Here is a 27,430-nt window from a genome sequence, read left to right on the forward strand (position 1 = left end):
TAGCCTTCAGGCATTCTTTCTTTGTATTCTGAAAAGGGGGGGTTACAGACCTGGATGTGAAGCCATCCATGAGGATCTCTAGTTGAATTTCATATATTGAGTAGTTTGTGATAATTTTGATGGGTTCGAATGTTAATTTTCCTATCTCAACGTTGGCTAGAATTCTGATATCAGAGGATTCCATGTAATTATCCTCCAAACCCTCAAACCCTCCTAAAATATCCCCTAATTTTTAAAGGACTTTGCTATGGATTAATTCTACCGGCAGATGGGGAAATCGAAACCATTTTGGTACCTTAAGTTTTTCAAAGTCTGTGGGGGATAAATTGGGTTTCTAGTTAAAAAATTTGAAACAATAACCTTTAAAGAATCTATGATTGTTTCGAAGTAACTTATTTTTGAGAGCACCAGAATTGCATTTGATAAACAAAAAATCATTATCTAAGCGAGTGATACTTATCTGATTTCCCTTGATGGACTTCAACCACTGAAGGACCTCAGAGGTAGATGCTCCAAAACCAAACCATTTGCCAAAGAGCCCTCGATCATTGTAACATTCCCACAATTCATCTGTATGTTTGCCGCTTATTATCATAATGTTATCTACGTTGAAGTATGACGACTTTTGGATGTATGTAGGGCATTGTTTAGGGTAGAGACCCTCCCTTCTTCGGGTGGGAGAATTTGAACCAATTGAGAAGGGTTTTCTTACCTCAAGTTTTGTTCTATTTGCCCCAGAGGCCACAACACCATGTTCTCAAGAAAAAGTCTTTGCTTGGGAGAGATGAAACCTGGAAGACCATCCTCTGTTTGGAAGCCAATTTTTTGGTAAACCCTGTGAATTATTGTTGAAAACCCCCTTTTTTTGAGAAGAAGAATTTGCTTGATTTTTATAGGGTATCCTCGCAGACTGCTGAGACGGCTTTGCCGTAGAAGAAGAGGGACATTTTGTTTGCCCTAGGTCAAGAAGTAGGCCCTTTGGAGCTCCCACAGCTAGTTTGCTAATCTCATTGAGCTTTAAAATCGTTGAATTTGCTCCTGTAGCATATGAACAAGACGGATTCAAGGCATCAAATCTATTTGAGGTGCTTAATGCATTTTTATAGAACCCCTGAGGAGAAAAACCAGTCTGCCATATCCCGTGAAACCTCCCCTGCCTCTGAGGGAGTTTCGAAGGGTTTGCAGAAAAGCTTCCGCCATTCGCATTCATTCGCATTTTGAGAAAAAAATATTATATACATGCTTATTAATATACATTATCAAATAAAAATATATTATAATTTTAACAAATAATATTAATTAAATATTAAATATACCATTTGTATTTTTTATTTATATTCTATAATTAAATATAGATATATTTTTAGCTCTTTTTAAATATTTATTTATAACTCTTTAGCTCGTTTCATGCAAATATTTAGAATGTCATTTGCAACTAATAAAAATATTTCAAATCATTTTCACACACAAACTCTTTGTTTCTCCGTGCCCATCTCTATCTCTATTTCTCTATGTCTATCTTTATTTCTAACTATTATCCCTCTATCTTTTTCTTCAAAGCTCTCCTCTCCCTCTCTATCTATGTCTCATTACCTACAAATCTCTCCTCTCCCTCTCTATCTATGTCTCATTATCTACACATCTCTCTCTCTTATTCCCTCCATTCCTTCCCTCTCTCTTTCTCTCTTTATATATCACCTCCCATATCTTTACATTTCTATCTTTTCATGTCCCTTTCTCCCATTATCACTTCTTTCTATCTCTATTTGTTCACACCTTTTTTACTCCCGCCTTCTGAAATCTCTCTTCTATCAACACTATTGACAACAACTTGGCAACATAATTGACAGGGTGGAGCACAACGTCAAGCAGATTGTTGATCAAAATTTCCAAATCCTCAAATCTTCGGTGGACAACATGAACATCTTTATCAACAGGTTCGAGAATAATGCAGAGAAGGATGGTGATAAAGAGCAGGTGAACAAGAAGGGTCATGAAAGGAAGACCAGAGCCAACACAAAGAATAAGGTCGACATCGATGGTCGTGGGCTGGAGGATATGAAGACCTTAGCGAACAACATGAAACAAATGGTTGTTCTCTTTGCTGTCCTTGTACTTTCCTTTTGCTTCTGAATTTTTAATGTAATGATGTATTAAGCTGTTCCCTTCCGGTGGGTTCATTTTGTCTTTTTGAAAGTGATCAGGCACTTTTTTTAGCATTTCTGTTTTCCTGACTTGTAAAAGGTTCGGGTACCTTTCAAATACCTGCTTTTACTTAATCAAAACAAGTCAGAATTAAAAATAAAATATATTTTAATAAAAACTTGGTAGCCAATAAACATAAAGTAATAAATATATATAATATTAAAATTTGAGGTATTAATCCCAGGTGGGCACAGTTCGTGTACTGGATTTGGAAAAGTGCTGAATCCCCATATTTTCAGTTCAATCTGCTGGTATAACTCCTCATTTGAGTGAAAGATGAGATAAGAATGTGGATTCAAAACCTTTCAAGGGTTTCATTTCAAACCCTGTCGAAGGCAAATTATTTCAGGTCTTCGTTTGAATATCGGTTCCCGTACCAGTGGAGCAGATTATTTAGCAGCTCTGCGTCGGCGGCAGGTCTAGTGATGGCGAATGTGACGAGAGGCAACTTCAAGGTTGCTCTCGAGGGCCTTCGCGGTCTTATTAGAGATGCAGATTTTATTGCCATTGATTTGGAGATGAGCGGCCTTACCAGCGCACCATGGCGCGATAGTTTTGAATTCGACACGTTAGAAGTTCGATACTCGAAACTCGCCGATTCCGCCCGCAACTTCGCTGTCCTGCAGTTTGGAGTTTGCCCTTTCCGCTGGGACTCTACCTCCGCTCATTTTTTCGCTCACCCGTAAGCATTTATACATTCATTTTTAATATTTATATTTGACACTGCAACAAGTATTATATTCATGACCAGCCTCAGGTCAAGCTGGTTGCTTTTTCCAGTCTGTAGTTACCTATTGGCATGTAATGCAATTTACAAGTTTATAATTTGGCAAAGAAACGAGAAAATATTTAAAAAGTTTATAAATATATAAAATTAAAATGTAAAATATATTAAAAACGCCAAGAAATGGCCTTTCTCAACTGGTTTCGAGGAGGCTATCGTAAGACAAGAAACGATTACTTCTGGTTGCGTTCAGACAACCTTGCGGGTAGTTTGCAAACAATGTGGCATATCCTACTAGTTTTAGATTTTATTCCACTATAATACTCCAACTTCACTAACGTTATGTGATGTTACATATCGAAAGATGGCTTGGGTTCAAGCTCGGTCAAGGTTAGGGACACTGCATTGAAATGGGCCCAGAATTGATCAAGTTAAAAAAAGGCCCGAGATTGGGTGTTGGGTGAGCGTCGTGATATTGCTCGTGGTGTAGGTGTGATTGACAAGAATTGATTTACTCATGAGCTTTGTCATAAGGTGGAGATCCATGCATACAAAATTGAACAATACATAAATAATCTGTAATCAATCCCACCATAGACATCTAGAAAAGGTGGGTCTTAGATGAAAATGTGCATCTGACCTGTCCGTAGCCTATTTACCTTTACCTTGGCCTTCTTATATCGATACAGTAATGAAAGGTTAATCACCTAATGGTTAACTTTAGTCTTTAATTGTAATGTGACTTTAGACACTTGTTTAACATGTATTATGACTGTATACCTCCTATTTTTATGTTGTGTTCTGTTGGTTCACCAACTTGCCTTCAATAATCTCTGAGGAGTCGTGAATTCCTAAGATTAAGAAATAAGGGTTCTCTCCTAGGTGGGGACCCCTATCAGACCCACTGGATTCAATTAGCTTTTAAGATTCCATTTCAGTGCAAAGTAGATATGAAAGTTCAAGTATAATTGGCAAGGATTTGTAAAATATTGCATCTGTTAATAATGTTGAAAATTGCTTTGGTTTATTGGATCAAGCTAAGGAAGATTTGTCTAGATTGAATTTTTCCTCCTTTGATGCAGGAGCATCCACGGTAAAAGGGTAATTGACGTCACCGAATTAGTTACAGTTTTGTTTCCTTAGTTTTTGCTTTGGTTTTGGTCTTGGTTGGCACCTCTTCCTCATTTGCTTTTGTTGATTGAAGAGTTGGCTGGTGTAAAGCCAGTTCCCTTAACTGTTGCCAACATTATGCCTGCCTGTGCCAAAATGAGAATATTGGAGTAGTGTATGGATATTCATCAGGGCATAACAGAAAGGGATCTTTCTATAGATTTTAATTGCCAGATGTCATAAGTCATTCAGCCCCAATAAAACAATGAGAAGGAATCGAAGAGAGGAAGATTTATTGGCAAGGGAGAGTTGAATGCTGCAATTAAGGTGTCGGTTAGACCAAATGCCTATTTTAATTAACATTTGCGTTATTAAAAAAGGGAGCTTCGTGGAATATGAATGGAAGAAGACATAACTATTTATGGAAGAAGATGAAAAGAAATAAGCAAAAGGGCAGCTGATGGAAAACAGTTGAAGAAGAGGATACGAGGGGTCAAGATTGTAAAGTCGAAGGATGAGGAGGTAGTGATAATAAAAGGAAGAACCTTTGATAGTGAAAGGGGATGGAGGATCCGACAGAGAGATGGAATATGGGCTGCAATGTGAGGCATAGAGATTGATGCATTCAAAATATAGAGGAGGTGATACAAGAAGGATGCCATTGTGTGTGTGGCTGCCCATTAGAGGGAAAATATGAACAAAGATGTGCAGAGGGAAATTGTGGGATAGAGGTGTTTCCGGAGGGGCATTGAGGGTTGAAGGGAAAGATTAGAAAAGAGCATAAGTGGGCTATGAACGAGCGGGTGGGAGCAAGTTTGTATTGAGAGAGGGAATCTGTCTCTTCAGGTTATATATTGAGTTTGTGAAATCGGTGCAAGGGGGAAGTTTGTCTTACATCAATGGTATTAGAGCGAGTTGATTTTGAGTGTCCAAGCAGATTTGTTTGAGGGAGGTAGTTTGCACTAGGATTGAGCTTGTTGTTATTGTGAAAATTGTATGCAAGAGGAGCCCTGCGTGGTTGGGTTAGAGGAAGAGTTAGAAATGGAGGTAGAAATCCTCCTGATGTTGTTTGTGGTGAAGATTTCAAAGCCCTGAGAAGGCAAGTTGAAGCATTACAAGTAGAAATTAGAAGAGGTTTTGCTCAAAGGAGAGAGCTTGAGAGTGAAGAGGATGAAGCCATAGAAAATGCAGATGATACAAGTGGTGAAGAAGATGTAGCAACAACAATAGTTGTGAATGATCCTTTGGTGAGGGTATTGCCAAGAATGGGAAAGAGATAAAAAATCAGGGTATTGCCAAGAATGGGAAAGAGACCAAAAATCAGTGTTCCACAGAAATGCGTCCCTCCCCCCCCTCAGACGTGCGTTTCCGAGACGGGGACGTGTTGTGACGTATTTACACATCGCCCCATTGCAAATGGGGACCCCTAGTCTTTTCTGCTTTTTAGGGTAGTGGCAGAGTCTTTTGCTATTAGCCTTTGAGTTGAGAAGTGTAAGAGGTCAAAAGTATCAAGGATGAGCTCTAGAGTCTTGTAGCATTTCATCTCTTGCAAATTGAGTGCATAAGGTTAATGTGGGGTTGTCAATCTGATTGATCAGAGCTCATGGTGGCAAAGCATTGAATGAAAAGAGGTCAAGTTGAACAAGGTAGACAAGGAGGAAGTTGATGGATGAATCCCTTGGATCAAATTTTATCAACTACACAAAGTTTCCTCCGTCAATCAAGAGGTTTGATCGTATTTTATTGAGAGGCAAGTTGCAAGGGCTAAATTTGGTTAAGTACATGAAAATTTCCTTTGCTCCCCAATTGGAGCGAATTGGTACTTCCTTTGCTCCCGATTTGGAGCGATTTCCATTGCTCTTGATTTGGAGCGAACTTTTCAAAGCAACTTCCTTTGCTCCTTAATTGGAGCGAATTTCTTCCTTGACATCAAATAGAGTTGATTGCACCTTGTTGAGAGGAAGGTTACATAGAGAAAGTTTGGTAATTGTTGAACTTCCATTGCCCTTGGTTTGGAGCGACTTCCATTGCTTCCAAATTGGAGCAAGTTTCCTAGAGCCATTTCCTTTGCCCTCAATTTGGAGCGATTTCCTCTTAAGGTCATTTTCTTTGCCTCCAAATTGGAGTGAATTCCATTAGAGAGCATTTCCATTGCCAAAATTTTGGAGCGAACTTCCTAGATTGCACTTCCATTGCTCTCAAATTGGAGCGATTTCCATCGATCATAATTTGGAGCGAACTTTTTAGGGGTTCACTTCCATTGCTCATGAATTGGAGCAAAGTTCATTGAAGTGACTTCCATTGCTCCCTATTTGGAGTGATCTCCCCTTAAAGGCATTTACATTGATTTGAATTGGAACCACTTCCTTTGCCTTTGGAGCAATTTTTGAGTGCATTTCCTTTGCTCCCAATTTGGAGCGAATTTCCTTTTGCTCCACTTTGGAGTGAATTTCTTAGAGGCACTTCCATTGCTCCTAAATTGGAGCGAATTTCCTCTTTATGCTCATTAAGAAGATCAATTGAATAAGCATTTTGGCGCCAAGGTATAAATTCAAATGAAAAATGTGTTTAATAAGTTTCAAGTCGGCCACCTTAGATGATATGAATTTTATTTCACTAAACCAAGTTGGCCTACCTAGGAAGAGACACACCCTTTCCCCTTGGGCGCCTATAAAGGGGCATTTAAAGTGTTCATTTGATCACCATTTCAAAGCAATTCACTTCTCTAATAGCGAATCCAAGAGCAGAGCAGCGAATCTAATTAGCATTAGCAGCAAATATGCCCAAAAGGACAGCAAATTTTGATCATAAGAGTAGAGACTTCAATCATAATTACAGCGAAAGGGAGCAGATTTACTCATAGGAGGAGCGAACTTCCATTGCTCCTCAATTGGAGCGACTTCCTTTGCTCCTCAATAGGAGTAACCTCCCCTAAAAATGCACCTATCAGACCTGCAAGACATAAAATCAGATTAAGAAGGTGTGTAAAGGTTATATATCATGTGTGTTTGATACCATATTTGTTTTGTTTTTGCAGATGTGAAAGGACGATGATGCAAATTGCAAAGCAACACCTTGAAGGAATAAGAAAGGGAGGATTGCAAGACCCCGCCACCATGCAACTTCAAAGGGAAAACTTCATAGGCAAACACAAGGGTATTAAGGACGGTGACTACACAAGAAGGATTCACTTATACAAGAACATGATCCACACATCCGGAGATGTAGATGAAAGAATCAACAACATGAAGGGAATCACAAAGAAAGAATTCCAAAGGAGTGAAGAAGCAGTCATGACATCAAGGGTTCATTCCAAGGCAATATCAAGATCCAAAACTAAGAGGAAGTCAACATCTACACCTTGCACCTTCATGGCTTTCACTATTGAGACATTCAAGAGGATAGTTTCAGAAGAGTTAATCAAAGTTAGAAGATCATCTTGAACAACATGATATAATTTGGAAACAAATCTTCGTCATCATCACTGCTGAAGCTGGATAATGTTGAGCATCAAGAAATATTATTCAATACTCATTCATGATGATGAATCCAGTCCACAAGTGTAAGTGGCATCTTAGTCACTACTCCGCCAGTCAAAGGGTTCCACATCATCATGTCTCAATTCAATGAACCAAGCTCACCCATGGATGCACAAGTTCCAATGTACCTACCCCCATTATCTATTGGTCAAACGCTCTGGAGATGACATGTCAAAATGTTGTAATTATTCCATTGGTCAGAATAAAGTTTGTTGTAACAAACTCTAATTAGGGTTTCATCGTAAAATCTTGGCCATTGATGGGGTTTGATCTTGGCCACTCATTGTAATGAGCTCTCTATATAAAGCTCAAGCTCTTCATTTGTAAAGGATAATAGTTAGTAGCAAAGAATTAGTGAATAGGAGAAAGATAGAAATAGGAGGTTAATAATAGTTAGAAGTTAGATTAGGAGTAGGAGGAATTGTTGTTAAGATTTGTAAATATAGATGCTCTTTTCATTGAAGTTATGGTGAAATGTGTTATTTCAACAAGTCACACGGTTTCTACTTCTCATTGGCTTTCAAGTATCTTAGATTGAATGGAGGAATTTGTTGAATGCATTTGTGTGGAATCCATTTAGTCCATACCACTAGCCTCTTGCTGATTGTAAGCGTGCCTTGTGTGGTCAACAAGAATTATATGAGCTTAAGTTCAATTGTTATACGCCCATTGTTTATGCATTAACTTGAATGGTAATCAATGTTTGATGATAATGATTTGAACATCTTTGAATTGCACCTTAGAAGATTGCACTGAGCTTGTGTCAAATTGTTCGGTTTGATGATGAGACCTTGCCCAGTAGGATTCCATCGAATTGTTCACTCTTTTCTTGCATTCTAAGTCTTAGGATAGAATTCCTCAACCCTACCTCTCTTTCGCTTTTTTTTCAACTCAAGCTAGTTTAGGGTAAAAAGCATCACAAGATTGCAACATCAGATGATCAAGTTCCAACAATTCAAGCATTCATGTACAACGTAAGACCCCTTGGAGGAACAACAATCACAACGACCAATAGAGCTTATCCACACGTTGTGAACCAACATTAGGAACCTTGGAGTTATCTCAAGTGATCCTTATGCGAATCTTCAGCATTTAAGAGACTTTGATCAAGAGAGGATAAGATACTTTTGGGTATTTTATTCTGTGTTTGCATGTGCCTAAAAAACACATCAACAAGACGTTTTTGGGATAGGGAGATGGGGATGTGGCGTCTCTTGCCGTCCCGCCACCACCACTGGTGTTCCGCTGGAGACACGGAAACGTATCTACGTCTCCTTGAGAGACGTCTCGGTGTCTCCAAGAATCCTTGGAAAACTCCTTGGGAGACTCCCAGGCGTCTCCAAGACTCCTTGGGAGACTCCTAGGTGTTTCCAAGACTCTTTGGGAGACTCCCAGGCGTCTCCAAGACTCCTTGGGAGATTCCCAGGCGTCTCTTGAGGGGTGGGGAGACTTGCAGGAGTCTCCCATTTGAACACGTTAAAAAGCAATTGAATTTTTTTTTTTAATAATTTTTGGGGGTTTGGGGTAACCCTAATTTGACGTGGGCCCCACCTCTTCCCCCAATGCAATAGAAAACCACTAAAACCACTGATTTCATTCACATTTCTAATTCTGGTTTTTTTAACCAGCTAGTTGAAGAGGAGAAAAAGCTTAGAAATCTTCGGATTTAGATTTTGTATTTCAAATTTTGCTATTTTATAATTTTACTAGTTTCCTATAGTTTCATTTGAACTGTAATTCTTATATTGTTATACATCATTTCACAACTAGTTTTTGAAGTACTATAAGTATATGTATAACTATATCAGCACCACCACCCCGCCACCCCTCTGTCGTCTCCCCTCGCTGTCCCCAAACTTAGGCCCTTTGTCCCCCCGTCCCTGAAACTGGTCCTCACGTCCCCGCATCCCCAATGGCCGTGGAACACTGTCAAAAATTGATGTTCCTTCATTTAGTGTGAACCAAAATCTAGAAGAATTGATTGATTGGATAAACGACATGGAGTATTTTGGAGTTGAAGGCCTTGATTGAGTGATATTTGCAAAGTCAAGGTTGAAGGGACATGCCTCTATTTGGTGGAAAGAGGTGCAGATAGAAAAAGGAAGAATAGGTAAAGACAAAATTACAAAATGGGTTCAGATGATTGAGAAAATGAAAAGGCAATTTATTTCAGTAGACTATGAATTAGACTTTTTGAAGAAGATGCAAAGTCTTTAAAAAGGGGAAACAATGTTGAAAGAATATACATAAGAGTTTCATAAGATTTTGATTCACATTGGTCATTTGGAGGCCAGCAAAGAGAAGGTTGTCCACTACATTAATGGGTTGAAGCCAAATGTATAAGAAGATATGGCTTTGGTGAGAGTTTACATAATGGAAGACGCATACTAGTTTGCTTTGAAGATTGAAGGAAGGTTGGACAAGAGATTTGAGTGCAAGCAAAGAGGAAGAGCCTAAGATGAAAAGAAAGAGGGAAGATCATGTGGGGATTGGGATGAGGATTCAAATCTGAAAAATCAGAAAAATAAAGAGCATGGCAGCAATAAAAATCAAAGGAAAGATGATACATACCTCCGTGAACAAGATTCCAGAGGAAGAGGAAGATCAGGTAGAGGATTTGGAAGATGAAGCTACAAGATAACTTGTTTTGAATGTGGAGGACACGATATGTAAGAATGTCTAGAACATGGAAACACAAGAAGAAATGAAGGCAAAGCAAGAGTTGCAAATGTTAATGAGGAAGTTGAATTATCACCAATAGAAGATGCTGAAAATGGAGAAGTGCTAGTCACCGAGAGAGTCCTGTTGAATAAACTAGTTCAAAGAAAGAAATTGTTTAAAACAAGATGCAATTGTCAAGACAAGGTTTGTAATGTTACTATTGATGGTGGAAGCATAGACAATCTCGTTTCCGAAGAGATGGTGAGTAAATTGCAGCTAGAGAGAAGGAAGCACTTGCATTTGTGTAGTATAGCTTGGCTACAAGATGACAAGAAGGTTTTGGTCAGCGAACAAAGCTTGGTAAAATTTAATGGTGGAAAGTATTATGATGAAATAATGTGTGATATTATGCCTATGGATGTTTGTCATGTTTTGTTAGGGAGGCCTTGGCAATTTGTCAAGAGAGCAGTGAACGATGGGTATGCTAATACATACTCATTGATGAAGGATCAAACACAAGCTGAAGCCATTGCATGGAGCAATGGAAAAGGCATGCAGCAATGCAAGGGTTTGTTTAGTAGATGACATAGGTGTTACAAAGCAAGAACTTGTTTGTTTTACAAAAGCTAACGAAGAAGAAGCTAAGGAGGATGATTTGCTAATGCGTGTTGAAGCGGTGGAAATAGAATGGAGAGTTGATTTCAAGTGGAACTAAGGTTGCAGCCAAAGGTGAGGTCAAATCAGATTTTAATATGTTCTTTGATGTGAATGAGAGTGAAGAGATAGAGGAAATTATTGCAGCAGTAGATAAATTTGATAAAGCTGAACTTGAAGGGCATGAAGTGGAGATTTCAGCAATGTTATGTCTTTCAAAAGGCACTAAAACAATGAATTTTCATGAAGTAGACAAAGTGGAAGGAGAAGGAAAAGGTAGAACAGAAAAAAAGGTAATGGAAGATATTTGTTTTGTTGAAAGAGAAGGTATGAATTCAGGTGTTTATTCTTATTTTAATAGACTATGTTGGTGGGAAGTCAAGTTTGATACTTTGAATGTTATGAAGGGTAGAAGTGGAGGAAGGATGAAAGAGGATAATGCTGTGAGATTGCAGAAAGTGTTGAACATGAGAATTTCGGTGAACGAAGAAGAGAGATGGATCCAAGACCGGCATAGGGTCTACAAATGTTTCTAAGTTTGACTTAGGAAACACTTTCTTCCTACCATGGGTGTTTGATGCAGGAGTATCGATGGTAAAAGGGTAATCGGCACCACCTAGAAAATTTTAGTTCTGTGTTGGTTGGTGTAAAGCCAGTTCCATTAACCATTGCCAACACTTTGCCTGCCTGTGCCGAAATGGGAATATTGGAGTAGTGTATGGATATCCATCAAAACATAACGAAAAAGGATCTTTCCATAGACCACATGTCATAAGTCATTCAGCCCCAATGAAGCAATGCGAAGGAATTGAAGAGAGGAAGATTTATTGGGAAGGGAGAGTTGAATGCTGCAATTAAGGCGTTGGTTAGACCAAATGCCAATTATAATTAACATCTGCGTTATTAAAAAAGGGAGCGTTGTGGAATATGAATGGAAGAAGACAACTATTTATGGAAGAAGATGGAAAGAAATAAGGAAAAGGTTAGCCGATGGAAAATGGTTGAAGAAGAGAATACGAGGGGTCAAGATTGTAAAGTGCAAAGGATGAGGAGGCAACCGTAATAAATGGAAGAACCTTTGATAGTGAAAGGGAATGTGTAATGTCCCTTTATGTATATTTGAAGGAATAAGGGAAAAATTAACTTAAAAATCAATTACAAGAGACTTCTTTTGACAAACTCTAAATCCTTACGAATCTTATAATTCTGATAATAAATATCACTTAATAGAATGACAATTTATGATCTGCTATAAACATATATCAATTCTGAAATATACAATTGTTATATGATAATTCAAGTATTATAAAATCTTTGAATGGGAACATAGACCCCTTCAGACGCGTTACCAACTCCGATGAATGGTGGTTCCCAGCTGCCTCTACTGCAAATGTTATCAGCCTTGGAGAATATGCAGCTCTGATTCTCCAAGCTCTTCGGGGAGAATAACTGCCCTGCTTTTGGTCACTGCCCTGTCTCTGTATATGTCCGTCATAGTTGGGTCATCTGCTCTGGTCTTTGTCTCTGACTTTTGTGTTGTTATCAAATTGTCATGTCGGGTCTTTGAGTAGTCAGGATGAATCGATTCACCCACCTTTTGTCATATGTGGCTGATGAAACTTGATGTAATTTTTCAGTATTTCAATAGAGGGCGCTATCCCCATACTTGATAGCACTTACCTTTAAATTTTTTTTTTTTAATAAAATCTGCAATTTGTAACTCGAATGATCGGTTGAAGTATTTGTGCTGTCTCTGATTAGCTTTGGAAATTTAAATGGCAATCTGATCCAATCTGCAATTATGGAATGATCTCTCTGCTTTTCCTAATATATTGTTATAAGATATGCTATGAACCGCCTTATTGATGATAGCAATGATGCTATATTGGTGTCTGATTTGGTCTTTAGAAATATGCAAGATGGTGGTGGTGTCCCTGATTTCTCCCTTGAATACATGCAACCTGGTTTGATGCCAAAAGGGTGATGCTCAATCGAGCCAATTCAGTAATGGATACAAATAGAAATAAAAGACAAAACTTGATGCTGTTTGGAATGAGCATTTGGTCCTCATTAAATATCTTATGGGGATGATGGGCTGTATCTCTTCTTGGAACGGATATATCCTCTAATCGCACCTTTATATGATCATTTGTTAAGGATTAATTAATCATTGTTGATTGGAGTTGCTTTATTATTGTTTGCATAACTAACCAATGTAATCGCTAGTTGCTGATAGGGTTTTTTAAAACCTTAATTGATATTGTTTAGCCTATCGGTCTTAAAGGCGAACTCTATCAGATACTCCTTATCCAGTGATAGTAAGTGTTGAGCACTTGATCCAAATCAATTGATGGCGTTAATCTTGCAGACTGTCATTTTGCTTTATTGAGTCTATTAATAAAACTTTGACTATCTTTGATCCATTATCTCCTCTTCGATTGATGGATGTTTGATGCATATAAGAATTGTTTCTATGACAAGTATACTTTTGTATGGCATCCATATTGTAATTCATGAGTATGCAATCGTGTTGCGTTCAAGTTGTCTTGATGATGATGATAGGATATGTTACTCATCTTCTCCATTGTCTTTCTTCTGTATGACAGATGTTATACATCGATGCATAAGATATTTCCATGAGTTTTTGTATAACATCAATATTATGATCAAGGCTTTAGTATGCCGTGTGCTCTTAAAGTCTTCATTCCTTGATTATAAGAATGAGTGGATAGGATATCAAATTTCTTGTCTTCACTATTACATCTTATTCTCTATGCTTTACGTGGATGCTTGATAGGGAAATCGTGAAGTCTTATGAATAAGACAATTTTCCTCAATAAGGTCTTCGTGCTACAATCTTTATTGATATAATATACAACTTCCTACTTGAACTTCTTAAATACCATGTACAATTTTATCAAATTCTATTTCCTAACTACTACTTGGAGGTGTTCAAGGTCTGCCACCCTTGGTCACATAAGTGTTTCATTGCTTCTTATTATTAGGTTAAAGATGTGGACATCACAATATGGAGGATTGAGATTAATAGAGAGATGGAATGTGGGCTGCGATGTGAGGCATAGAGATCGATGCATTCAAAATATAGAAGAAGTGATAAAAGGAGGCCATTGTGTGTGTGGCTGCCCATTAGAGGGAAAATATGAACAAAGATGTGCCGAGGGATAGAGGTGATTTTAGAGGGGTATCGTGGGTTGCAAAGGAAGATTAGAAAAGAGCAGTAGTGGGCTATGAACGATTGAGTGCGAGCAAGTTTGTATGGAGAGAGGGATTCTGCCTCTTTGGGTTTTTTGTTGAGTTTGTGAAATTGATGCAAGGGGGAAGTTTGTCTTACATCATCCTCCATTGTAGTTTTGGATGAAAATGTAATGGAGGAACTGGAGACTCTTAGTGTTCAAGCTTTGATTAGTTGTTTCCACAAATTTTCACCGAGCATGACCGCTTTGCACAAATGAATTTCTAAAACTTGAAAGCTTCTATTGGAAGAGGAGATTCATGTTGAGCCATGTGCAAAAGGATTTTTTTTGTGTTTTGCTCCTCTCTTTAAGGATAGAAATATGTTTCTTTAAAAATGCCCTTAGTTGTGGGATAGACATTACTTCTATTTGAAACAATGGCGGAGGGGGCCCCCTTCAATTCTATGGGGGTTAATTAATTCTTATTCTAACTTATCCTATCAGATTTATCCTTAGAACAGTAGGGAATTGATTAATTAAGTGGGAAATTATAGTTGGATGATGGTTCCTAGGCAATGGAATACATTTGACCAACATTAACAGGTAGGTCAGGTTCCCCTGCTCCCGGTTGGTCTGACCTAACTGAAGCGATTGAGAGAAGTACAGGAAGTGATCCATGAGCCGGGCATAAAAGTACGGGATTAGGTGGAGGAGCCCCACTATAGAAGCGGGCAATTGGAGCAAGAGGTGAAATAGACAGTCGATTGGCTAATCAATCCCTCTTCTTCGGGCATCTAGCTTTTCATTGGCAAGGTTTTGGGTAGGTATGGATTGGATGAACACTCAACTGGACGTAAAAGGCTTGATTCTATTCCTTTCCATCCATCGAGAACCAACCCAACCCCCCTACTATTCAGCTAGGCTATTGCTTCCGACACCTTAGAATAGTAGGGGCAAAATAATGGCTTACCCCCCCTACCCCCACAGAATTGTAGGGGGCTGGGGGTTCCTCCCCCTAAAATTCTATGGTAGTGCATTCATAGGGCTAGGTAGTTGGAACCCGCCGATCTCTTTGAGATTCGACGCTCACGGATCGACAACTAGTTCCTTTCTCTCATGGTGGGTCGACCTCTCGTATCACATTTTGGAGCTAGAAAGAAAAATTTGTTGCTTGTTCCGCATCTTTTTATGTTTGCACCAAAAGGCAAAAGGAGATATCAATGTTGCTTGCTCAATCCAAAATAACATGTTTGGATTTTATCAAGTTCTAACACAAATATGAATCAAATAGATGATAAAATATTTGAGATTCAAGAAACAATAAGTTGGGAAAGTCCTTCGGAGAAGAATCGAATGGGCATCGAATGGGAGATTTTTTCATCTTTTAATTCGATTTTAAACGAATATTGGGAACTTGAAAACCTTTATGAATGGAGGGAATCAATAATTCATAAAAACGAAGTTATTAAGGGACTAGAAAACGAAATTGAGCAACTAGAAAAAAAATTAGTTCAAACAAAAGAATTTGATTTCTCTTCAAGATCAAAAGATTCCATAATTTCAAAAAGGGAAGAAAGAGTTGAAGAAATCAAAAACTACAAAGAACAACTACAAAAAATCAAGGAAATAAGGGAGAAATGTAAGAAAATATTGGAGGAAATGTTCCAAGAAAAAATGGAACAAGAAGAATCAGATCGAATAAGAGAATCTTATTCCTTTTCAGAATCGGAATTTTTAAAAGGGTTCTTTGATGATTTGTGGCTTGCAATTAGGGTGGGCATCTCCTAGAAATAGCTTTATGGCTTGCAATATATCCATGTTGTTGGCTTGAAAGACTTTCATCAACTTGGTGTCAATTATTATCCTTTTGGAAGCCATTTGCCACTCCTTTGAGTCTAAGTTGATGGTGGTTTACATTGCAACTTGACTAAGTTATGAAAATCTTGGCAAGGCTCTTGTGATAAAGCCCTCCAGTGGTAGGCACATGTGTGGAGGTTGCCCTCGTAAGCTATCATTAATGCTATCATTGATCACCATTAATGCCCATGTCAAGCTTTGTCCTCGCGTTCTTCAACTTGGTGTCAAAGTGCTTCCAAAAATATTCCAATTTCATTGCCAAATAATTGTCCCTCATGTATATAGCCTGACTACTAGGTGATCAACCTCTCAATTGCCCTACATATAAACATGGGAGATGATAATATCCTCAAACTTAAGTATCAATTCTCAAATATGTAACAAGAATTTCTTTAGCTTTTAGTTGGAAGTGTCTATGCCAAGAAGCAATAATCTTCAAAAAATTGTGATTATACCCGATTAATCCTGAATCCTAGAGCCAGCCGATTTATTCCTCAAAAAAATCCCGATTCATGAAAAAATAGTTTATTAATCGCTGACCCAATTTTCAACGATTTTTTACGTTTTAAGCAAAGAAACGAGACTCGGACTCGGACTCGGGACTCGGCGTCAGACTCGGCTCTAGACTCGGCTGGACTCGGGACTCGGCGTCAGACTCGGCTCCAGACTCGGCTGGACTCGGGATAGTGAAAAACTCAAGAAATTTAGAGATTTTTAAATATTTAAAACTTGTTTCAGACATCCTTTATTGAATACACCTTAAAGACACAATAACATCATCAAACTCGGCTCATTTGATTACATACACAAGTATACATCAATCACATAAGCATAAACGCAAATTGTAGCTGAAGAAAATAACAAACATAGATATATAAATATTGTCAAATGTATACAATATTACAAAACTCATGGAATAAAAAATCCATGTCATCATATTATCATCATCAAATGTTTCATACAAATACCAAAGGTAAATACAACTACAAGTCTATGGCTCAGAGGAGCCTGCACCCTTTGGCCCCGGCCCCCTGCGAAGGCGTCTAAGGTAGGTCCTGGATGATTCGACTGCCATAGCCGCTCCCCGTGACACCATGCCATGCTCACCAACATCAGGAACATTCGCGTCACTATCTGCCTCTGAATCTCCTGTCCGTGCTCGTGCTCTCCACTCCTCCTCTGCCATGGCTACAGTCTCAACCTCTATATCTACCTGGTCGATCCATTCAGTGTCAGACTTGGAGGTTAAATTTTCTCTACTTCTATCGACGCAGTTTCCCCCCATATTTTTCGACGGGGGTTTGGGGGCAGTGCCCCCAAGGTGGGGTCAAGGGGCATTGCCCCTTGCGGGGTCAAGGGGCAGCGCCCCTTGCGTGCTCCCTGTCGCGATACAGGGCGAGGTCGAGGGGCAGCGCCCCGTGAGGCCAAAAAAAATTATTACAAGTCTGAATTAGGGTTTCTTTGAGAGTCTTCCTTAGGGCCTGGTTTTGCTCTTGTTGCTAATTGGGTCTTGCTTGGTGAGTGAGTATCATTCTTGAAGGTCTGAGCTAGGTCAAGTTGGTGAGTGATAAAGTCTGGAATATCAACCTGATCTTCAAATGCCCTGAAATTTGGCTAAGTCTGGAATGTCCTGATCCTGAAATTTGACTAAGTCTGGAAAACTGAAGAATCCTCCAAAAACTAGATTTTGCAATATAACTCCTGGAGGCCTGAAACCACTCTCAAACATCCTGACAGTATATATGGAATATAACTTAAAGTATAAGAAACTTATACTTAAATGTTATATTCCATAAAATAATCCTGACGGAGAGACCAAAATGTCAAATTTCGCTCTTGACCCTTCCAAAAAAACTTATTACTTTTAAAAAAAACTTTTTAAAATGTTTTTTTTTTGTCATTTTATTAACCCAGCCAATAGCCGAGTCTGGGGCTCAGGACTCACCGAGTCTGGCGATTTTGAGCCAAACTCGCCAACTCGGCGAGTTTGGCGAGTTTACTCCCCAGACTCAGACGAGTCCGAGTTCGAGTCCCTAGGACTCGCCGAGCATGACTCGTACTCGGACTCGCCGAGTCTGGGCGAGTTCGGGCGAGTCCCGTTTCTCTGGTTTAAAGTGCATTAAAATCATGTTAAAACCCCCCCAAAAATGGCAAAACAAGTGAAAAAAAAAATTGTAAAAACTTGCAAAATTACTGAACTGCTCAGAAATAGGGCTGATCCGAGATAGAATCAGAGTCAATGTGTAATCAACGTTGAAATAGTTTGTTATTTTGCCCCTTAGTTTTCTTTCTGACCTCTAAAAATCACTAAATAAAGGAGTGGGAGGAGCAATGGCGGTCATCAACTGAATTTGAAAGGGCCTCAACCATCCTAAATTGTGCCGGGCATATGAGATAGTGTCGAAGCAACTGGCAAATCTGATCCAAATCTTGGCTTCGATATGACTCAAGCTCTCTGCACACCCCACCCCATGGATTTTGCTGCGAACAAGTATATAATTAATATTGTAACTAGCTTTAAAATTAATACTATTATGCACTATTATAGACGACACTTTGACGGGGAAGGAGTGAACCCCTATAGTTTATAATTAATACTATAAAGTTTTTTTTCCTCAGTAATAATATTTCTTTTATTCGTTTTAGAAAAGAGTACATCAAAATTCCAAGTTAACTTTCAGTAAACCACAAAAACCCGGAAACCACCATACCAGTGACATTTGTCCCAACTTCACATCAAAAAACAAACACCCCCAATCAAAACCCCATTACAAATTTATCAAGCTTTATCAAAACCTGCTCAAACACAATTACATTTTTACATACTGTAAATCACAAAAACCATCAACTGGCTCTACCCGATTAATAACAGTTTTTAATAACATAACAGGGCTACACCCCAAGATGCGAACATAAACAACAAAAGAAAACTGTAAAATCAAGTGCTAAGCCAACATAATCTTTATCTGGCTCCGTGAGAGCTCCCCGGGTCCGCATCCTCCATTTGTGCATCTGCCGCCTTCCTCTTTCGTGGACGAAGCACCCTACGACCCACACCCTCTGCTTCTGCCTTTGCCTGCTCTATCACCGCTTCCAGCTCCATTATTTGCACGAACACTTTCAGTGCCTCCCAACCTTGTCTAGCTTCCGCTTTGTGATGTTCTTTACAAAGCCCCTCTGGCCATCGAATGAAGGGCACATAATTCCCACCATGTTCTTGCTTAGCATTTTCAACACCTTCTTGGATATCAAAACCTTCATCCGGTTTTGCCCATTCAAGAAATGAGTCCAAACCATCCAAGTAGTCTTTGTGGACAATTGCCTCCATTAGCCACTTCACCGTGCGTTCTGACTCCCCCAAGTCCAGACCCCAAGCCATGATTAAAGAATAAACATCCATATTTGTTCTGTACCTATGCCTCACAAAACGAAAAACCTTGCCTAGAATTAGTTGCACGCACTTAAGTAGTCTTTTATTTTTAAACAAAAACATACCCCTTAATCTCCTATCTGACACCTCCCCAAAGAAAGGGCAGAGCCGTTTGCTTGTCTTCAAATTGAAATTTGCCTCCATGATTTCTCTGCATCCATAGTGCCACCACCCTTTCTGAAATCTCAGAAGCTTCTCCAATACAAAAAACGGAAAGTTGAGTCATCGAAAAGGGAGGACAAGCTAAAATTAAGATTAACTACTGCTACAAATTTGGTCATTAATGCAAGATGTCCTCTGCACTCCGCTGCGCTTCTTTGCATCACATCTCTGGACAAAGCATTAATTATGCTCAAGCGGTGAAAGTGTTCAATAAATGCATCGAGCATCCCTCAAATTATTCCTCAAAGGAAAATTGCCTAAGGTCTTCAAACCTCAATTCACCAACCTCACCAAAAGATAAAGCCCATTTGACAGGGTGTCTGCCTCCGTATTCCTAGGTCGCCTAACATGACTGATGCGAAAATCTTCAAAGGATTCTAACTCTTCAATTATTTTAGCAATTGGATTTTGAATATGCCATGCATCAATCCTCCCTTTCATAATTGCCTGAATGATAATGAGTGATTCGCCCTCTAGGTGAATTTTCCGACCTCTAATTTCTTACCAATTTTAACCGCCGTCAATGCTGCTAAAGCTTTCGCCACATTGTTTGTTCCATCCTCCAATTTCTTCGCTTTTAATACTATAAAGTTAAACTATTATAGACTATGAATATATATTAATAATTATATAATAAACTATAAATTAAAAATAATGTAAAATTTATTATTTACATATTTAATTTTTAATATAATATATATATATTATTTTGATGGAGGAAACTTGGTTTTTTAGATTGGTCTGATCCTAAATTGTTAACTTACAAAGAATCTCTCCCACAAGGCCATCTCTGAGGGGTCATCATTTCCCACACTTCACTTGTTCAAACCTGCAAGCTCAATAACCCAGCAAAGGCAGGAGGCCTATGAGCTCAATGGCCTAGCCGGGGGTTTGAACCTTGGTGGCTGCCTCACCAACATAGTGTTTCTACGACGACACTATGTCTGAAGACATAGATATATTATATATGACTTTTAATTTATAATTGATATAGTTAATTTCTGCTTAAACAAAAACATACAGTTCATTGTGTGAGCAACATATCTAAAGTGCTCCATGAAATAAATCTGAATGACAACAAACAAGTTTACATACTTTTAATAAAACAACCTGCAACACATATTCATTAAATTTGTTTCTACCTAAAATAGTAGCTGCAAGCTAGGTATTGCCAAAACCAGTGGCTTGCTAATCTTTTACTTCAACTAAACAAATGCCTTTAACCAATTGCCATCAGGGAATATAAAGCATTGCAACTATGGAATATGATTTGATAAGCTTTCTCAAATATTGAACTACCCCTCGAAAATTCCTTGCCTCGATCACAATGAAAGTCTTGGATCTCTTCAAAATGGCTTCCACTTTTACTAAATTCATAACAATAGCTGGATCACAGTCTAATAAATTTGATCTCGGCTACTTCATAGACTTAGCTAATCCTTGATCTCAAAGTTAGACAACTATTTGGTGTACTTGGTGACTGCCCTTTTAAAAAGTTAACTGAATATTTGCCTATGTAATCAGCAATATGAATATGAACAACAAGAATATATTTTCTACAATTCATGGGTTAAACTCTATTTTATTTACTCTCTATATTTCTATGCTATGGAAATGCCCTTAAGTTTTAAAAAAAGTAGTTTGTGTCTATTTTTCTACAATTTTTTACAATGTTTTAAAATCCAATTTTTTACCCATTTTTCAAAAAATCTTATACTATTGCTTTGCTGATTTTTTTCCCAAAAGATTTTTGCTGCTATGATATAAAGCAATGCAAGTGTGGAATATGATTTGATAAGCTTCCTAAAATATTGAATTAACCCTACAAAACTCCTTGCCTCAATCACAATGAAATTCTTGGATCACTTCAAAATGACTTCCACTTTTACTAAATTCCTAATATTAGCTGGATTGTTGTTTGTTAAGTTTTGATCTTAGATACTTCATAGACTTGGCTAATATTTGATCTCAGGCTTAGACAACTATTTGGTGTATTTGGTGACTGCCCTCTTAAAAAGTTAACTGAATATTTGCCTTTGTAATCAGCAATATGAATATAAACAACAAAAAATATTTTTCTGCAATTTATGGGTTAAACTCTATGTTATTTGCTCTCTATATCTCTATGCTATGGAAATGCCCTTAAGTTTTTAAAAAAAATAGTTTTTGTCTCTATTTCTACAATTTTTTATATTTTGTTAAATCCAATTTTTTTCTGATTTTTGCCCATTTTTTCAAATTTTTTTATGCTTTTGGTTTGCTGATTTTTTCCCCAAACACTTTTTGCTACTATGGGACTCTATGCATTGGATGGCATTGATTTGAGAATCACCTTCCAAATGGAGTTTTTTGAACTTCAGCCACTTACAAAGTTGAATCCTTAGCCAAGCTGCTTGAAATTCAGCTTCATTGTTTATGCCTTCTTGCATTGGATTGTGTTCAGTGTGATTTGAGAATAACCTTCCAGATGGAGTTTTTTGAACTTAAGTTGCTTACAAAGTTGAATCCCTAGCCAAGTTGTTTGAAATTCGGCTTCATTGTTTGTGCCTTCTACAAGTTTCTTCGTCTTTATTGCTATAATCCTTCCCTCATGGTCTCTAAGGACACAACTAGCACTCTAGGGCCCGAATTGTTGCGCGATGCCTTGTCAAAGTTGACTTTAACCCATTCATAATTTGGAGGGACCCAATGGGTGTCTACTTTAAGAGAGGCCCTAGGATCAACTTGGCCAGCTCCATGAACAAGGGGGGTTGAATAAGTAATATTAATTCAATTAAAATTGAAAATTTAATTTGTTTTAAAATGCCTATTGTCATGTTTGATAATATTGGTTATCTGCCAATGTATTGATTGTTTGAATTAAGTGGTTTGTCACTCTTGGGTAGTTATAAGTGTTAGTGGGTTGACGTTTGTATTCCTCTTGGCAACCATTGGGTCTTTTAAATATGTTGTGTACTATCAAGGAAAGTTGTAGGAGAGAGTCAGATCGATTGTAATCCTTGACCAACCATCTCAGGTCTTCTTTGTAATAATTTCATGTGGGATTAAAGATATATTTTACTCCTGTATCTGGTATGCATTGTTATCTGCATTATCATTTCTTGCATTTAATTTATCAGATATAGCGATAAACATTTGGCACTGTTGCCTCAAAAAAAATCCGGTCAGCCTCGAGTGATTCATGCCCTTAGACCCAATAAAGGTGAGAAGAGGGCACAAGGTGGTCAAGACCAAGTGATCAGGCTATCTTAAGGATTGTAGAACAAAGAGAATGAAGAAGACTCAGTGACACATTGCAGATCTGTTATGCAAGAAACTGAAAGTAGACTCTTTGTTAAATTAGGAACATACAAAATATCGTCTAGTTCAAGAACATCACCTGAAGGCATGCAGAAGAGACAAAGTGCTATGCAGTAACTAGATAAGTGGCATTATTGCTCAACTCCACATGTATGCCATCCTTTTGCTCACGAAGTTTGTTGAATTTCCTCTTGTTGAAGGTCATGTGTTTGGGTGCTCCATTGTTGATATGCCACCATAAACAGTGTTAGTGGATAGGCATGACACTATGGAGAAAGTTATCTCAAGTTTGGATGCTAATTCATTTGCTATGGCTAAAATATCTACCCTTCTTGCAAACTCTTGCTATTGCTACGTGGCTTTCTTCTTCTCAGGGCATTGAGATGAATGATGACTCATCTTGTGGCACTTGAAACACTTCACATGACTCAAATCTTTCTTCCCCTGGTTTGAAGAATTTGTTTCTTCTTCCTTGCCCTTTTGACCCTTCCTGAAACCTATCTTATCACCTTCCTTTAAAAGGGCTAGGTTTGACTCACTTTTGGTTTGGCTGAAATAGTCTCTAGCCTGGTCTTCTCTTGGATGAAATCATCCTGAAGTGTCTCAAAAGTGCAGAGCTTCTCACGAGTGTAGATAAGCTGTGTAACTGAGAGTTGGTCTCGAAGCTTGGTGATCTTCATAAGGTAATTGGCCACTGTTTCAATATCACTCATTTGTGTGGCATTGAGTAATTTTCACGCTTTGGTACATAATGATCAATGAGTTGTACATCTCCTTTGTTGTCTTCTTCTCTTTGATGTGAAGGGTCAAGTGGTCATACACTGAATCTAGAATGATTTGCTTTGTGTTGGCTGACTTTTTATTACACTCCACCAGCTAGATAGGGTTGGTAGGAGCTGCAACCTTTGTCTCCACAAAACTCCAAAGATAAACTTCCTCTAATAGCATTTGGAATCTGCACTTCCAAGGTCTAAAGTTGGAAGCACACTCTAGATAGTCACACTCTAGTCATTCCTTGATACCAAGATTAGTTATACTTTCAAGTTTCAACTCTCGGAACATACTAAAATTGATTGTTCAACAGAAATAACTTAGATGGCGGCCTATTACAAGTGTAAATCAACACTCTAATCACTAGAGCATGTGGGGTATGCACTTCCAAGGTGTAAAGTTGGAAGCACCCTCAAGGTAGTCACACTCTAGTTTTCCTTGAGACCAAGACTACTCATACATTCAACTCTTGGAACATGCTAAAATTGATTGCTCAACCTAAAATAACTTAAATGAACAGCCTATTACAAGTGTAAATCAACACTCTAATCACTAGAGCATGTGGGGCATCCCACCCTACAACCTCTCATAGGTCTGGATTTCTTCTATCCTTGAAGACTTGGGAATTTGTAATGGACACCCTAGAATGCCCAAAAACTAACCCCACTGCTGATAGGAATTTAGTCAAACAGTTTGCAGCCAATTCCTTATTCCTCCGTTTTTGTTTTAAGTCTTTGCACAGGTATGAAACCACATAACATGAACTAAAAAGAATTTACAATAATAGGCAAGCTGGAAATTGAACTACTGCTGTTATAATATTATTTCCAGAATTAACAAACTCAAATACAAAGCAGGTTATTTTCAACTCACTAAATACTCCAGCATTTTGACACAATGTTCCAACAAAAGTTTCTAATTCTGCTGCTACAGTAACATGAATAGTGCCGCATGAATAGTGCCATATGAATAGTGTCACGTGAATAGTACCCGCGTGAATAGTGTCACGTGAATAGTACCCACGTGAATAGTGTCGCGGCCTGTAGCTGGAAATGCAACCAAATAATGCTGCTGCTTGTAGTTGGAAATGCAACCAAATAATGCTGCTGCCTGTGGCTGAAAAATGCACCCAATCTGTCTGTAAATGAAGCTGATCGCAAAGGATTCCAAAGGCCAAACCCCAAGGGAATGACGTCTAGAATGTCACAAGAGAAGATAGACGTCCTCTAATGCCAAGAACGGATCTGCAACTCACACACCAAATTCTTCTCATATTCAACCTCCCAATGAAGCCACAAAAGCTCCCTTTTATTCTTTCTCCAAGGGGCGACCCAACTCACTCAAACAATGTGGGATAAAACATGTTCAATATAAAAAATATTAAAATATTCACTTATGTCTCCCTTGGTTGCCCCTTTGATTTACACATATCTCCATAAAATAAATATTAAAATAACACTTTAATATTTTACAATTAAATTAAATGTTACTTTAATAAAACTTCAGGCATTAAAATATATTAGCAATCGGACTCCGAATAGCATGAGTGATAGCTCGTCGGAAAGCTCTCGCCAAGGAGTATCAAATCCAATCACCAAAACTAGCTTCCGTTGTGTCCTGCTGACTTACTAAAAATAGTAAGTATGCCTGAAACTAAGTAAATCAACTTCGTTTTGGCCCAAACTAGAAATGACTAGGCCAAAACACTCCAGGATCCCTTTAAACCCTTCGTTAGCCCTCGGGACCATGTAGAGCTAGGCTAACGCACATATGCTTGGTCAATCTGCTAGAGTGGGGACATTACAGAATTGCACTGAGAAAATCATCTGTCTTAAGTTAAGTTTAACCTTCCAATCACTCTAAGATCTTGGGCATCACACCCAACAGTCTATCACAGCTCCTTGTGTCTCTCACAACCATGGACCACTTTCAGTCGTCGAATCTTAGGCATCACACCCATTGAAACCCTCCGACAATATTCTTTAACAGGCAGCAGCATTTTCTATCCATGAAAATCTTGGGAAGATATTATATTTACTACTCTAATAATATGTTCATTTTTAGACCATGTTAAGTTCATTCTGCACTTACAAAATTGTCGTAAAGCTAGGTAGCTAAAAATCCAAAACCTTAAATTAAAACAATAAATCCTGACTCTTGTAATGTACAAACACATATTGCCAAAAAATGTGTACTGCAAGTACACAGTACTGATCTCTCAAACCTTCGACTGTCTTCTCATTAAATCTGAAAAGAATACACCACACAGATGAAATTTTAGAAAATAGATTCTTTATGTATCGTAATTAAAATTAGAAAATTTCACTTTAAATAGAGAAGTGTACTCAGAATCTAACTAAGAGAAACTTGAAGAGTTGTCAAATAAAGCTCCAAGTTAAGTTTGCACCTTACTGGAGTGACACTCGGATCAACAGTTCAATCTGGCTAATCGTTCAACCTGGTCTAGCAACAAATAACTCTTAATCGAAGTAATTGAGACCAAGTTACTTACATTCACAAATGACTCGAGTCTCAATTAGTCAATATGGCTCTAATGTCAAAGAAGACTCCCTACACAACTGGGCCATTTTTTCCTATATAATTACATCCTCTCCTTGCTGATCTCTCAGCAGTGTACTTGTTTGGATCTTCTGCTGCCTGCTGTGAGGTATTCACACATCGCCCCATTGCAAATGGGGACCCCCACTTTTTCTTTCTAGAGTTAGCTCTTTTAGTTTTGTTGTTGTTCGTTTTAGTGTCTTAGCCTTTGAATTGAAGAGTTTGAGTTTTTCAAAGGTCATCAAGTCAGGTGGATCTCCTGAAGGTGGAGTGGAAATCAAGTCAGTTGGGTGATTAGGGGTTATTTAGATCATTCCTAGGGTTTTGTGTACTATCTGGTTAGGCTTCAAGCTGCTAAATCAAACCTTGGTTGAATGCATGGTGTCTTCCTAGGTCCTGTCCTTTACATCAAGGTCAGAGAAAACTCGCTTTAGAAGTCTGGAATGTCATCCTGATCTTGAAATGCCCTGAAATTTGACTAAGTCTGGAAATTTGAAGGATCTTCCAAAAACTAGATTTTGCATTATAACTCCTGGAGGTCCGAAACCACTCTCAAACATCCTGACAATATATATGGAATATAACTTAAAGTATAATTTCTTATACTTAAATGTTATATTCCATATATGAATCCTGACGGAAAGACTAACTTGTCAAACAACTTCCTACCTTGACCTTGTCCTTAGAGAAGTCTTAGAGCGAATTTATCATTTTCGCTCCCTTACCTTGCCAAGGGTCAAGAGCGAATTTTGTCTTTAGGTCCCGTCCTCTCGAAGGACACGGAGCGAAAATTCCATTTTAGGGCTTGTCCTTGGAGAGGACACAGAGTGAAAATTCCATTTTAGGTCCTGTCCTTAGGCCGGTTAGAGAGTGAACTACTTGTTTCAGACCTTGATCGATCAAATCAAATGATGCAATTTAATTTTGATCTTGTCCTTAGCAAGGTCAAAAGAGAATTTTCATTATAGGTCTTGTCCTTCCTAAGGACAAAGAGCGAATTTTCATTATAGGTCCTGTCCTTCCTAAGGATGAAGAGCACATTTTCATTATAGGTCCTGTCCTTCCTAAGGACGAAGAGCAAGTTTTCATTATAGGTCCTGTCCTTCCTAAGGACAAAGAGCGAATTTTCATTCTAGGTCCTAGAATAGATTCTCTAAACCCTATGCTTTTGATATTTCTTTATCTCCTCAGTGAGTAGTTAGGACTCAAGTTCCAGCTAATCAAGCATTCAGACAATCGAATGTAAGTCCCCTTTGTGAATCCC

The 27,430-nt window shown here is 38.3% G+C and overlaps 1 protein-coding gene across 1 annotated transcript in view; it reads left to right on the forward strand.

Moving 5' to 3' along the window:
- Positions 1-2,377: 2,377 nt before the first annotated feature.
- LOC131874654 (poly(A)-specific ribonuclease PARN-like) overlaps positions 2,378-27,430 on the forward strand; it is a gene marked incomplete at its 3' end in the record, with an annotated part of 48,892 nt that continues 23,839 nt past the window's right edge. The window contains 1 exon segment of the mRNA XM_059218441.1: positions 2,378-2,887. Coding sequence (XP_059074424.1) covers positions 2,493-2,887 — 395 coding nt within the window.

This window comes from Cryptomeria japonica, chromosome 3 (genome assembly GCF_030272615.1).
Source record: "Cryptomeria japonica chromosome 3, Sugi_1.0, whole genome shotgun sequence".
NCBI lineage: Eukaryota > Viridiplantae > Streptophyta > Pinopsida > Cupressales > Cupressaceae > Cryptomeria > Cryptomeria japonica.